Below are 15,082 nucleotides of genomic sequence, written 5' to 3'. Positions count from 1 at the left end.
ATACGAGTCATTAAAAATTTTTTTTGTGTACAAGGCCTTTGTTTATACACCAGCAAGACAATTATAGCAGAGTAAATAATCTCATATATCTCACAAAAACTTGTAAGCCCTCCAGGGGATATGTTTTTTAAAGATAGGATAAGAAAGGCTTTATTTAAGGCAAAGGTTGGGGTGGAAAATTCTAGTTTTGACTCATCAAAACAACATAGTTATTAAAAAGTAGCTTTAACTGGGTAGAAAAACAGTATAGCTTAATTACATAAAAAATCCCCCAAAGAGCTAAATTAAATAGAAAAACAAAGCAAAATAGAAACTTATTCTAGTTTCTTGCAAGAGGTCACCACAGCAGATGGATCTGCATGTGTAGTTTAACAAAGATTTTTCCTCTGAATGCCCTCCATGACATAAGATTATTCATCAGCACCACAGTGTTTCCTCTTAGTCTTGAGCTTTCAGGTGTGAAGCAAAATAACAAATAATAATAATTTAAATAAATAATTTACTGCATAATTTAGGAATTCTGTTGTTACAGAAGTTGAAATCATCATCATCATTATTATTATTATTATTATTATTATTATTATTATTACAGCTAGGTGGCCAGTTGGTAAAGGGGTTAAAGTGGAATTTGGCTGTAGTGGCTCAGCGTGGGGAAAAGAATGACACCTGAGAATCACAAGTCAAAATTCTGAGAAAAACGTCAAAGTTCTGACCTTAATCTCAGAATTTTGACTTTAATCTCAGAATTCTTACTTTATTTCCTCAGAATTCGTCAAAAGAAAAAAAAAAGAAGACATGCCCACTTTTTTTCTTTTCCAATGTTCCTTATCCTCTTCCGTATCCTCCGTACTTGTCAGCTCTAAATTTCCAGTTTATTAAATATCATTGAGCAATCCTTACCTTTAAACATGGCTAAACTGGACACTACAACACAGTGTGGTGTCGCAGAAGTGGCGAAAAGGTGAAGCTGAAACGGTAAGAAAAGAAAATTAAACTAAAAATAAATGCAGCAAAATTTGATAAATGAACATGCAATATGTTAGTTGGGCCTTCAGCTGCAACAGTAGTACCAGCAACAGCTCAGTCTCATAGGCACCGGAAGCTGTTCTTGCTAGCACCATCCATTGAGAAGTGCAGGAGGGAATCCCAACAACAACGTAAGGAAGAGGTGAAATTAGCCTGGTAAAAAATTATATGGAAGGAGATACTTAGGAAGTGAGCGACTCGAGGGTTCCAGTAAAATGAATGCTTACTTTTACTCAAATCCACCATGACACCTCATGTAACATGTAAATTTAAGAATATTTATTTTTTGTTACTTTTTAAACGTTATTTCTGTCTCTAGTGGAGTTTAATTTTATATTGTTCTATCTTTTTAAAAATATATATATCTTATTATATCATATTTTTTAGATGCTGGGTGACTTGTTTTTTCCTCATCGCACTCACTTCATTGTAATGTTGACCCAGTGTTAACCACAGGTGGCTAAAGTGCAGACCTTCCTTGCTTGAGTTGAAGTACAGATACCCGTGTTAAAAGCAAACAAACAAAACAACTTTACTCCAGTAAACCCTGAAGTACTGAAGAAACTTCTTTACTCAATTAAACATGAAAGGTACCGGTGTTGGAGTTAATTCGGCGTTGGTTTTGTGCGCAGAAACATTGGGTAGGATGTTTTTCCAGGTAGGATGGATTCCCAGAACACCTCGGCTCCAAAAATGTACTTAAAGTAAGACAGTAAATATTAGCTCCTTGAAGGACAATTCTTCTAAGCATTTTTGTACAAAGGTAACTGAACCTTGTGCTATATTAGTGTAATAATAAAATGATATTAGTGCATGAAAATACAAATATTATTAAAATATACACTCTATTTCTAATTATTGTAATGAGCTTGAATGGGTGATGCAGAACACATGCAGTGAAAGATAATTTAGGACAATGACTATTTTTGTTGCGTACATCATAGAAAGTGACTACACCACTAACAATAAAATGAATACAGTCAAGGTTACCGTGGAATTCAGCACGTAGGGGAATCCTAAGAGCTGTGTAGTGGCTCGGTATTGGGAAAAGAATCAAGTGAAGTAGAATAGCGCAATAAAATCCATAAAGCAATATAAAACAAAAATTGCTAACGAAATACAGTAAAACAGAAGCACAGCAAATACTAGATAAGATTAAGGTGTATATAGGGTGTAAAGTTTAGTTGAAGTATAACTACGATGTAATAAAATCTCCTTGGAGAAACATCACAGCGACGTTTGGTCGTCAGCGAGTGTTGTTTCCCCTCCAGTCCAGCAGGCGGCGGTAGCGCACGTGAAGTCCTACAAGAGCGAGACGCAGGTCAGCTGATCGCTGCTGTAGAGGAGAGAGAGATGTCTGTGAAGATCTTGCGAAGGATGGAGTCTGTTTTTACCGTCACTTTGACCTTCTACTGTCTGTTCACAGTCGGTAAGAAATACATAATAATAGTTTTTCATTACTGACGTGTTGGGGTGTTTTCCTCCCCCCACGTATTTACGTGTAATAGTAAAGTATCTTATATGCGCTGAATGGTAGGTCGCTCGCCGAGCCCGGAACATTGTTAGCGTTGCCGTTTAACTCATTGTAATATTTCTGTGGCCAGACTCGTACGACCGTGCTAATATAAACGAGGAAAAGTGGAATAATAACTCTGCGGATGCTGAGAATCATTGTTCGGCTTTGGACTATCATCAAGCGGAAGACCACAGGGTTAGCTTGTTGCTAACGGAGATTATAGCTCAGTCGCTTCTTAAAATCTGCCAGTGACGACGAGGACGTGGTTAATATTCGTAAGGACGAGGTTGACAAATCCGTCCAGGTCATGTAAAAATGAAGAAAGTACTAAATATACGGCTTCCTGGTAGAGGGTTACGATTTTACAGAAGCCTGGGTGGTCACGTGACATGCTCTACGCCACTGGTTCCCCTTTATTCACCATCAGCTCTCTGTCACGAGTTCTTCCTTCATCCACATGAAAGGTGAGGGGCGATAGTTACTGAGCAGGCTGCTGCTTCTTGTGTTTGCTGTAACAGTGAGAAACTGTGCGCCATCCTCCAGCAGCTCAGGGCTGACAGTCAGTAAATGTTATAGTGTTAACGCCTTATCACTGTTTAAATACTTTTAACTGTTTCCTTATTCCTAAGGGATTTGCAGAGATTTTTAAACTGTATGCCGTTCCAGGCCTCCCATTTATCCAGGCTTGGGACTTCCATTGTATCAAAAAGTGATTGTCTGCCAAAAAATTATTGCCCACATTTGAACTGTTGCAAATAACGTGTTGACCTATAATATGTCAAACATATCTCTAATGAATGATATCAAGTCATTTTGAGCCAGAATGAACATTCCTGTCACAAGGTTGAAGACGTAGAAGTTTATATATTCTCTCTTTGTCCATGTAAATTTATCATGTATATTAAAAATGTCTTTTTCAAGAGATATCTGACCAGTAGGGTAGCAGAAATGGCAATCACAGTGGCCAAGAAGGACCGGATTGATTATAATGTAGGAACAGTAAGGCAGAGTCATGCAAAACAGGTAATTTCTTTAATTACGCATATCCAACTAAGCGTCGCCACTATATTGTCATGGTGGACAGGTCTGCAGTCTGTCACAGGGCTAAGGCGCAGACAGACAACTCTCATTCACACCTACAGACACACTAGAGCCTACAGTTAGTGTAAACCTGTGCATGTCGTTTGACTGTAGAAACCATGCAACCATCTGCAAACCCATGCAGACTCCATAGGCTGGATACAAACCAGTGAGGCCACAATGCTGCCCTCTTTGGAAAAACAGCAAAAAAGAAATATGTGTCATTATGAATCACATGTGATATTTATAGATGTAAAACAGTTTACTGCCATGAATGTGTCAGTCTGGTTCTAACACTAACAAATATTGGCCCTCTTGGTTTGGTAAGAAAAACTGACATTTACTTGGAGTCATTAACCCTGGTAAACATAATTGGCTTTGATTTTATTGTAATGTCCCACTTTTCATAATTATATTGTAATGTTTTGCTTTCATATGTAGCTAATAGATCTAGAGGATCTAGATTTACTGCTACTGAAGCCTTGAAACAGATACTTCAATCAATCAATCAATCAAGGCTTTATTCGCCACGTGCAGGTTGCCCTGCAGTGAAATACTTTAGTGCGAACCGCTCATGAATTTCAAAGCAGTTCTACAGTCCAACACTGGTCTCGCAATCTGTTGGAGAGCCGCGAGCGTCGCCATACTTGCGCTCTGTGATGTTGTCATTCTTGTGCTCAAAGAGCCGATTCTGAGAACTCACGACTTAATGGTCAATATGTTGATAAAAATCACTCTGTATCTGTGACAGGTAAAAGAAATGGTACAATACAAGAAAGTATTCCTGTGTAACCCGACTGGATCGTCTTACTCACTAAACTAGCCTGAGGGGTGATAGCTAAAGTTCTTGCTAGATGGTAAATATTTTAAGTAATGCTGTATTCACTGAGTCAGTATTCAGTACAGGAGCAAAAGAAGTTTCCGGACAGAATTGGACAAAATTCGTTGTAATTTAATTTTTAAATCATTCACAGAAAAAGTAGTACATGTGCCATTCTTTCAAAAACTTGTGCATGTTGCCATGTGACGCTTCTTTTTGTTCCTTTTGTGGGAATTTGTGATTGCAAAATGGCCACATTTTAAAATACAAAATTGGGCAATGAGTTGGATACAGAAAGTGCACCGGGCAACAGATAGTGACTTCACTGGTTATTTTAGTTTTGTTTGAAGTTTGGTGGTGATTGGGATCAAAAAGAAAGCTAAGCTAATAATTATATTTGTAGGTGGTGATATTTTTTTTTGTCTTACTTTAAAAAACAAAAACAAAACCGTACCCTATTCTTTTCCACTTAGATTTACAGTCATGCTGTTGTTCCCCTCAGGTGTCCATGGAGACAGCTTCACTGTGCTGCAGGCTCCAGAGTTTGTGTCCTTCCAGAAAGGTGACTGGCCGGTTTCTGGAGAGAAGATTCCAGACCTTGTGGCTTTAACCATGGGCTTCTCAGTTCAAGAGGTGATTCGTTACTTCAACTCATGCTCCACAGTTTTATTAGTGTTATAGAAGAAGACTAAGCTCATAATTACGCCAGCTTAAGCTCTACTATGCGTGTCCAATTGCACAGGATCTATTGTGGCCAGGCCTCCAGGCTGGTCCGTTGTTCCAGCGGCCCCGGGCCAACATTCTTGTTGTGGTGAGAGGAGTGGATAGCCTGGCTCTGCCTCAGAGCGTGGCCTCATATCCCCTGGAGAATGTAAGTATGACCGTTTTTGTGCATCAGCTTTTTATCTTGGTATAAATAGAAGTGTAGACCTGTATATGAGGGTGCTATCTTCTTTTCTGCAGCCCGTTCCCTTCACCATGGATAGTGTTGCAGAGACTGTACACTCTTTGTTTGCTGAGGACACCCCTGTAGTCCTCCAGCTGGCCCCCAGTGAGGAGGTAATAAAAGTCTGCTGATGTACTTCTTATCTGAGACATCCCTCTTGAGGCACTGTTAGTTATTTACTTTGACCTGTCTTTCATTTCTTTCAGCGGCTCTATATGCTCGGCAAGGCCAATGCTGTGTTTGAGGACTTACCCGTCACGTTGCAGCAGATCCGGGCCCGTCTGTCCCAGGATGGCTCAGTGCTGTCTTCTCTTCCCCTCAACTCTCTCAGCAGAAATGCAGAGGTCAGTTCTTAGCCACGTTTAAAACCAAAAGACTTAGTTCTTACTAGAGATGGACCGATCCGATATTACGTATCGGTATCGGTCCGATACTGACCTAAATTACTGGATCGGATATCGGAGAAAAATAAAAAATGTAATCTGATCCATTAAATATCACGAAAGCACCTCACAAAACTTGCAACGCGCCATAACTCGCCTCAGAACGTTAGCACGTCGGAGCAGTATGCATCACGTGATAGAGCGGCTGTGGCATGCGGGACCTGTCGGTGGTCTGGATAGCATGTGGAGCTTCGCTAGCAACCCGGCATTTCATCTCCGACAAAGTTATCCCCGAGAGAAGTAAAGCAAGTGTGTAAGTCCATCTCTGAATGTTTGTAAAGCATTCCTGCGTTAAGCTTAACAAGCGATATATGGAGCGACTGCCTCTCCTGCTGCTACTTCAATCATGAAACTGCTTAACGATCAGCTGATCGGCTTTTCTGTCGCGAGTCTGTCTCTCTAGTTTGCTTTTGGCCCACTTTGCACCAGAAAGAGGAAACCAGCGGCTGAACAGCAGCAGCACGTTTAAGCTTGATCAGCTGTTGTTAGAATGTATTTAATATTACTTTCTACACCAGGATCCTTTTCTACGTAGCTGACGGCTGGTAACTATGCAGGGGCGGATCTAGCAAAGTTTAGCCAGGGGGGCCGATAGGGCATGAACAGGGAAAAGGGGCACAAAGACACACTTTTCTTTATTCTCATTTAAAATGTCTAGCTTTTAATAAATAATTATCCGAATCTTACACCCAAAGTTTTAATTTGATGTAAAAGGAATAGAAGTCCATTACTGTATATAGAAACTATTAAGTCTACGGTAATATATATACCCTAGTAAGCTATAGTACTTTTTCCTTTGGGAAGGTACCATCTGTGCAGTCTGCAATTTTGCTGAAGAAAGATGTTGAATCTATTTAATATTTCTTGAAAAATAATTGATTGGAGTTGGAACCCTATTAGTTAGGTTGCTTAATATTTATGCTAAGTACTCTTTAAAATACCAGAATAGGGAGGATGGTGTAGGTTTAAGTTTATTAGATTGATCAGTATTGCTGAACTATGAAACATTTTTTTTGCATACAGGTATAACAGAATAGCTTTAGTGTAGTTGTTGTTTTAAACTTGAGTATGAACTTATACAAAATTCAGCAAGATATTTAAAAAAAACAGTTTTGTTGATTAAAAAACACTATATCGGATTCATATCGGTATCGGCAGATATCCAAATTTATGATATCGGTATCGTATCGGACATAAAAAAGTGGTATCGTGCCATCTCTAGTTCTTACTCCTTAGTTAACCAAAATTCCTTCCTTTGCCTTTCTTACCCTTTTATTCTTATTTTTGTTAGGCCGATTTGCTCTTCCTGTCTGAAGTCCAAGTACTGCATGATATCACCGCTCTGGTGAGTTGTTCCCTCGGACTGAAGCAATTCTTTCCACTTACAAAAAAAAAGGAAAAAAGAGTTGTGTTTGACGCAAATCTTTTCTTTCCCTCCTGTAGCTGCAGAGACACAGACATTTGGCTAAGGACCACTCCCCTGACCTGTACTCGTTGGAGCTGTCTGGCTTGGAGGAGCTGAGCCGGCTCTATGGTCCAGACTCCCCTCAGTACCGCGATGCCACGGCCCTTCTCGCTTCTGTCCTTCAGAAGGTTAGAAGAAGATCTGAAGAAGCGATACGCCTCTGCAGCTAACAATTTAACCACATTTTAACCGTGTGCGTTTTTGTTTTTTCATTTCAGTTTGGGCAGGATGTGTATGGTCTCTATGGCAACAGCTCTGTGGTGGAGGTCGTTACAGTGAAGGCCTTTGAAGCTCCTTTAACCAGGAAGTCCCGCTCAATCCTGGAATCCAGACAGATTGTAAGTCTGGGTCAACCTACTTTTTAATATATATATATGCCAGAGGAGATACTTGCTGAACATGACATAAATGTACCAAATTAGAATGGGTTTATTTACATTTCAAGCACATTTTCTGTAACACATGTAGTTTAGAGGTCTGCGTCATGTAGCAGAGAATAGCAGCAAAATTACTTTTCTTTTCGAGAGGCGTTCATTCAGCTGTGTGGTGATTCTGAGTTTGTTTTGTTTCTTAGCTGCGGACACTGACACTTTAAACTAGTTCCAAATAGCTGTTTTAAATTTCTTGACTACTGCAAACATTTTTCAGAGTAACCGAGGCAGCCTCTACAACCTGGCTCACAAGTACGACGTCGAGTACGCCGTGGTCTTCAACATCGTGCTGTGGCTCATGATCGTTCTCGCACTCGCTGTCATCGTCATCGCTTACAACCTGTGGAACATGGACCCGGGCTACGACAGCATCATCTACAGGATGACCAATCAGAAGATCAGGATGGACTAAGTTCTGCCTGTCAAATCTCCTGTTGTCCCCTTAGAGCCCTCTAGTGAATGTTTGTGTTTTGTGTGAGGTCTCATTTAGTGAATAAACTGTGAGACTCTGATGGGAGGAAGACCGTAATACCACTCACGTCTTTGTTTAGAACTCTGGCTGCAGAACCTACAAAAATATTAACATTTCGTTAGCGGCTCCTCAGTTTATCTACAGCGGTATCGTTCTTCATGTCCTGGGAGAACAAACTGAAACTTCCTCTCTATAAACTCACAGCATTCCTTATAAATTTAACCACTCACTATCTGTGTCTCATCTGTTTTTCTTGGTGATTGAAGTTGTTTTTTGTTGTTGTTGTAAAAAAAATATTGTAATATGAAAGAAGGAGATTTATCTGGTTTCTCTGTGAAATTGTTGTGCTTTTCTTTCTGTGGGAAACAGTTTTAAGTTAAATGAAATTTTATGTGTATATATTGAATATACAAATGCAACTGTATGAGAAACGGCTGTGCTCTTGTAAAAAGATGTCAAGTAGACTTCAGCGTGCTTCTATTCTAGATTACAGATGTGTTGGGACACAAATACTGGATCTAAATGTTGTTTGTTAGGATTGGATTCGAATAAATGAAGCTCTGTAAATTGCAATATGTGAATGACAATAAATTATTAAATGGATCACCCTGATTTTTATTTACTCCTATATACCACACACTGTGCATAATTATGAAGCTTGATTAAGGTTTTATCTAGTATCTACTAGACAACGCCACTCTCCTGGGTTCTCTGCATTGGCCTCCTGCACATGTTATTTTATTTTAATATTTTACTGGCCACTTAAAAGTCTCCTGGATTTGGCCCCAAGCTGCTAACAGTTATTGACCCCATATGAGCATGAGGCTGTATCCCAATTCAGGGTCTGCAGCCTTAACGTATGCAGCCTTAACGGTCCACAAGGGCCACGTACTCAAAGACCGCTAAGGCCGGAAGTGCGAGGCTTGTGAAATGGGACGGTCTAGCCTCCGTCGCGCTGCCCAGGTTGCCTAGCAACCAAGATACTAACAGCTGGAAACGTTTCATACAGCATTGTTTGACAGAAATGAAGGAGAACATATTTTGTTCATTTGTTTGTTTGTTTCTACATGAGCTTTGATCATTCTCTGTAAGATTAAGGTCAGCTATTGAACGGCGTATATTTTAAAGTAAAGGCTTTAAAACCAAGTTAGTACAAACATCACTAATGTCACATAACTTTGCCGACATGTGGCCAACAGTAATGTTTTAATGTTCTTCGTTATTAAACATTTGCACATAAATAAGTCACATAATATTCAGTACTTACTTAAAGTTTACTCTTCGGGGCCCCTCATCCGCTGTTTTTTTTTTTTTCAGCAAAATTATCCACACCCACCGCCGCGCTATGCATTCTGGGATATGTTGGGCCACGAAGTCTACACCGCCACGCCCTTAAAATTCAGGGAAATGAAGGACGCATTTGAGGGCCGCATTTCGAGCAGTCTTCGTCGCGTCGCTGTGACGTAATCGGCCTTAAAATGCGGCCTTTAAGGCTGCAGACCCTGAATTGGGATACAGCCTGAGTTGTCTTGGATCCACATTCAGAGCACTTACAGCTGTTCCAAAATCAAGAGTTAAACCTAGAGGTGACTACTTTTGCCATCAGGGCTCCTCAACTTTAAAATGATCCACCCGAGGAAATCGCTTCTTAAAGCTCATTTCAATAGACTCGCTTGTATTTGTTTATATTTGTATTCTTTTTGGTGACATCCCTTCAATGCCTGCCTACCCTTTTAGTTTTTTTGAATTTGTAGTTCTATTAAATCTGTAAAATCTGTTTTGAAAGTTGCTGTATAAGTAAAGATTATTATTATTATTATATTTTATTAGATATCCTGTAAATGTTACGTCAACCCCAATTCTGTATAATCATTCTTATGTCACCACTGCACAGGTAGTGCTCATCGCACATCGTCTTCATTACATGTTCAGCTTTCGTAACAGCTCAGCCAATCAGAAAGCAGTGTTTCTTGAAGCCCCGCCTCCGGCACAATATGTAGTAGGTTGTGAGCTTTTATAACCATTCGCGGACACAGGAAGCTGTGTGTACCTGTTACGGAGAAGTTTACGAAAAGTACAGATTGACACTGGACAGAAACGATGGTGTGACTGCTAATAAAAGGTAGGAGACTTTTCTGAAATCCCTGTTAAACCGTTTCGCGTCCACGCGGTGTTTACATTTTTTCCACAATAAGATCTACCTATCTATGTGACTGTATATACAGTGTATACATGTGGCTTGACTGTATATTTATATATTATATATTTTATATACACACACGTATAGATAGACAAATATGTACAACAAAACAAAACATTACACAAAGCACACTCATACTCATAGAAAATCGTGTTGTTTTGTTGTGTTGTTGTTTCATATTGCAGCTAGCATCTACGTGGTTAGAAGGATCCGGGCTTCCATCGCTGAAGGAGAGCAACAGGAGAAGCCCATCCTGACACCATGTAGTGCTATAGGTAAGATAATAACCAACTAATGGAAATAAACTGCAAGCAGGAAAAAAGTTCAAACTGTCTATGACTGTGGATGTCGCAGATCTTCGTTAAATGTTAGCTGAACTGTGCCTCTATTTATTATTTTTCATTCTAATGAGTCATTTTTGTCTTACACTTATGCAAAACATTAATTTAGTAAACAAGCAACACTTATTTTTACCAGTGAACTGCACATATAACATAGTTCTTAAGACATTACATCGTTAAGCATGAGATTAGGGTTATTAGCGGTAAAGACAGTGTGCGTGTAGATTTATGCAGGAGCATTACACTGTAAATATCACTGACTCCCATGTGTTTCTCTTGTCATCTTAGCTGGAAAGAGAGCGGGGCAGGGGTTGAGAGAAAAAGCCTCTGCTGCATCACTGAGCCCAGGATCTGATGAAGGCGTCTTAGAAGCAGCAGGGCCGGGGACGTCATCAGAGACAGCTGTGCAGAAATGTGGCTCCTGACGTTAAAGACTACGCTGGACACTAGGACCATGGACAAGTCAATAAAAATAAATAATCGATTATTTATTTAATTTCATTTTTGGGGGGTACTCATTCATTTTATACACTAAACAGTTTATGTGTGAAGATCTACATTGTTATTTTTCTTTTACACAAAAGCAAACATCAAACAAACAAGAAATATTATTCCAGCACTGTCCATGTTGTATGTTGTACCCAGTGGTCAAATTTTTATTACTTGAAACATTTTGACTTGCCACACCATGAAGTTAGCATAGCTAATAGAAAATATCATTATAATAACATTACCCAAAATCTGTTTAAAAAAAAGTCTGCATATGTTATCAAGTGTGAGTGGTAGGTCAACATGTTCTCTGTAAGTAAAATCTGAAGTTTATCTGCTGCAGTGTTTGAAGGCCGGCTCACCAACCTCTTTCCAGGGGCTGAGCTGGCCTGATGTTTCTGCAGTTACATCAATAAATTATAAAAATGCTCTTGTGGTCATATTTTCTTATATAAGGAATAAGAATGTACCAGTAAACATGCATTGACAATAATTGTGAAAAATGAAAATATCTATGTAAAAAATGAAATCTTCAATTATTTTATTTTAGTAATAAATGAGTGAGTGGCCGTTCTTTCACTGAGTTAGTTAAGTTAAGTGAGTTTTTTTTTTTTTCTACAGCTTTCAGAAACAATTTTGCTGTTTGATTTCTACATTTTTGAAAATATATTTATTTTTTATTTCAATTATGGCTGAAGGCTGTGGCTGAAGCAAAAACGCAGGTGGGGGAGGAGCTTGGAGAGGTTTTCGGACCGTCTCCAAGAATTTCTGGCAAAATTGTCAGGCAACTCAGGAGGGGGAGCGGTGCTCTACTTGCACTGTGTATAGTGCAGGTAGAGCACTGCTGACTTCGACTGAGGATCTTTTCAGGTTGTGGAAGAGATATTTAAAGGATCACCTTAATCCCAGTGGCGCATCTTCCGTGGAGGAAGTAGAGTCTGGGGACGAGAGGGATGACTTGTCCATCAAGTCCATTGGTATGGGCCATTCGTTCCTTTTACAACTGTTGCAAGTGCTTGGGCCACACACCCGGTAATAAGTGGGACTCTGCCAGGGCTGCCCTTTGTCACCGATTCTGTTCATAATTTTTATAGACAGAATTTCTAGGCATAGCCAAGTGGTGGAAGACTTCCACTTGGGTGGTCTTACAATCTCATCTCTTCTTTTCACAGATGATGTGGTTCTGTTGAATTCATCAGGTGATGGCCTCCAGTTTGCACTGGAGTGGTTCGCAGCAAAGTGTGAAGCGGCAGGAATGAGAATCAGCCCCTCCAATTTTCGGTTGATCTACATCCCTACCCTCACCTAGCACTAGATTGCAGATACAAGCAGCGTAAATGAGCTTTCTCCAAATGTTGGTTGGCCTCTCCCTTAGAGATAGGGTGAGGAGTTCGGCCATTCAGGAGGGACTCAGAGTAGAGCCACTACTCCTACACATCGAAAGGAGCCACTTGAGGTGGTTCTGACAGGGATGCCACCTGGGTGCCTCATGCCTGAGGTGTTCTGGGTATGTCCTACTGGGAGGAGGCCCTGGGGCAGACCCAGGACACGCTGGAGAAATTATATCTCTCGGCTGGCATGGGAATGGCTTGGTGTTCCCCTGGATAAGTGGAATAAAGTGAATGGATGGATGGAATAATGGTGAAGTGAAAATCCGAGTTTAATCCTTAAAATTACTTTTTTTTTTTCGTGCTGGGCCTTTTGACTTTTCCAAGCTGGAAAAGCACAGGATAGAAATGGCAGCATTATTGGCTCCATTCAGGGAATACTATAATGTCCCATGACAGCCATGTTGATGAGAAAGCATGGATTACTGACTGTTGAATGAGTTGTGAATAATTACATCATGGATTTTTCTGCTGTATGTACAGATTTATCCTGAGAGATTTTGTAAAAAATCTTTTTGTGGAAAAAAACTTGATAGATAGGTAGATAATTAAGTTTAAGCACCATATGTGCTGAAACTGTTGTAAAACTTACAGCTGTATTATTGCTGGTCTAACATTGGTATGCTTATTGCCCCTGGTAATTGGTATGCAGTTTAACAAAAAACAAAAAGACTGTAAAAGTGGATGGTATATTTTTTATATATATGAATTTTGGGTCCTGTGGGTGCTGGAGTAGCAGACCAATTAAACTATAAGTTAGTTATTGTTCTGCTGGGATACTTGCTGGGATGCATCTTGAAATTCATCTTCATGTGATAGTGAAACATGTTTCCATGTTTCCACTTGGAAGAAGTGGAAACATGGAAACAGCCATCAGTTTTCCCAGACACAAATCCAATAAAATCAACTACAAGATTTGCTGAAATGAGACGAATCTACCGGCAACATCACAGTATGAGAATTCATAATGAGGGAGAGTTTTTGCAGGGGATCTACACAACTGTTGGCAGTTTTGGTTGTTTTAATTGCTTTATTGACACGTACCAGCCACCTTGGTAGGTATTCTGTGCTAGTACCAAGTTGGACCTCCTTTTTCCTTCAGAGCACAGATGCAACATTTTCTTGGTCCATTTGATGTGATAGCATAAGATAGTTGTTGCACATTTGCTGGCTAAATATTCATGATGGGAATTTTCCTGTTTCACCACATCCCAAAGGTCCTCTATTGGATTATGATCTCGTGACTCTGAGGCCATTTGAGTACAGTGAACTCACTGTCAAGCCAGATTTGAACTTTGTGACTCTGGTGTTTTATCAGAAGATTCATTGTGCACACCAGAGTCATGGTCAGAACACGGTCAGCAACAATAAACAATATTCAGTTAGCACCAAGGAGGGATTTGTAAAACCAGGCAATGTTTTCCAGTCACCCTTTGTCGAACTTTGTGGACCTCATGGAAACTGTTGCCTCTGTTGCCTTTTTTTTAGCTGACAGGAACTGCACCCAATGTGCTCTTTTGCTGATGTAGAAGACCACACCTACTGTACACCTAAGTCTTTGCATTGGGAAAGAATTTTTTTTTCTTATTTCTGATGTTTCCCAGTGCTTTACTGCAACAGTCTTCAGTTGTTTTTTGTTCATTAGTTGTCTTTACCATGGGAAATGCACCTCAACTGAGTTGACTGTCTGACTCTAAAACACCATAATATTGTACTTAAAAATGTTTCCAGTTTTTCTTTGTTCCAGATGCTGTTGACTTAGCCACTGCCAATGTCCTAATATTCCTAAAGTTAAATGTGATGGATCTGTTTTGGCTTTCATCTTAGTGACTGACTGTTTAACTTGGACTTAATGTGTGAATCCTGTGTCCACACATTGTGGATTCACATAAACAACTAGCAGATGTAAATACTATACTTGGAATCAACTCTAGACCTTTTAGAAGACAGTAAAACTTTATTGTCATTGCACAGAAGTACCTGCTTATTTTATGAAGAAATAATGAAGGGATCATACATCTGTTATAACGCTTGAGTGAATTGTAGAATAATATTTGAGCTTCTGACAATAGGAGCTACTCATAAAAAGATAAATGTAAATGTAATTCCTCAACTGTGAATGGAATATTTTTGTTCAGCCCCCTCGAATTAAAGCTGACTGTGTACATTTAAACTGTTTCTTGTTTTTTTTTATTTCAAAACTAGACTTCTCCTTTAAATATTAGACAAAAGCTGCTAAGTTTTCCTTTAATTGATGAGCATGATCTAGCTTTTATTGCGTTATTGCAACTGTGGTATGCTATATCTCAGAAGTAGTGGTGAGTTGTAGGGTATGGCTAAAAAAGAGAGAAAGACTAAGCCCACCATGCTAAAGCCATAAAGCCTTTATAATAAACTTAAACCTACACCACCCTCCCCATTCTGGTATTCTAAACGGTCTTTAGCAAAAATATAAAACAACCTAA

General features: G+C 39.6%; 1 protein-coding gene and 1 long non-coding RNA gene across 2 annotated transcripts; both read left to right on the top strand.

The window, feature by feature from the left end:
• Positions 1-2,334: 2,334 nt before the first annotated feature.
• atp6ap2 (ATPase H+ transporting accessory protein 2) lies at positions 2,335-8,802 on the top strand. Its single transcript, XM_080902163.1, has 9 exons — positions 2,335-2,455; positions 4,945-5,075; positions 5,185-5,313; positions 5,406-5,501; positions 5,595-5,732; positions 7,123-7,176; positions 7,275-7,424; positions 7,515-7,634; positions 7,945-8,802. Exons 1-9 carry the CDS (start codon positions 2,380-2,382, stop codon positions 8,137-8,139), a joined length of 1,089 nt encoding a protein of 362 aa, XP_080758289.1. The 5' UTR covers positions 2,335-2,379; the 3' UTR covers positions 8,140-8,802.
• Positions 8,803-9,770: 968 nt separating this feature from the next.
• LOC308410263 lies at positions 9,771-11,658 on the top strand. The gene is made up of 4 exons (XR_013974146.1): positions 9,771-9,785; positions 10,094-10,321; positions 10,585-10,674; positions 11,029-11,658. It is a non-coding gene; the product is annotated as an uncharacterized lncRNA (long non-coding RNA).
• The last annotated feature ends 3,424 nt before the right edge of the window (positions 11,659-15,082 follow it).

The sequence above is a fragment of the Rhamphochromis sp. 'chilingali' genome (assembly GCF_963969265.1).
Source record: "Rhamphochromis sp. 'chilingali' genome assembly, chromosome: 14".
Classification (NCBI taxonomy): domain Eukaryota; kingdom Metazoa; phylum Chordata; class Actinopteri; order Cichliformes; family Cichlidae; genus Rhamphochromis; species Rhamphochromis sp. 'chilingali'.
This window is presented reverse-complemented; position numbering and strand designations above follow the sequence as displayed.

What these genes read in the sequence shown, in the direction of transcription:
- atp6ap2 (XM_080902163.1), top strand. Translation starts at nt 2,380, where the DNA reads ATGTCTGTGAAGATCTTGCGAAGGATGGAGTCTGTTTTTACCGTCACT. An exon ending in AGCTGGCCCCCAGTGAGGAG is followed by an intron (nt 5,502 to 5,594) that starts GTAATAAAAGTC and finishes CATTTCTTTCAG; the next exon opens with CGGCTCTATATGCTCGGCAA. An exon ending in TGCATGATATCACCGCTCTG is followed by an intron (nt 7,177 to 7,274) that starts GTGAGTTGTTCC and finishes TCCCTCCTGTAG; the next exon opens with CTGCAGAGACACAGACATTT.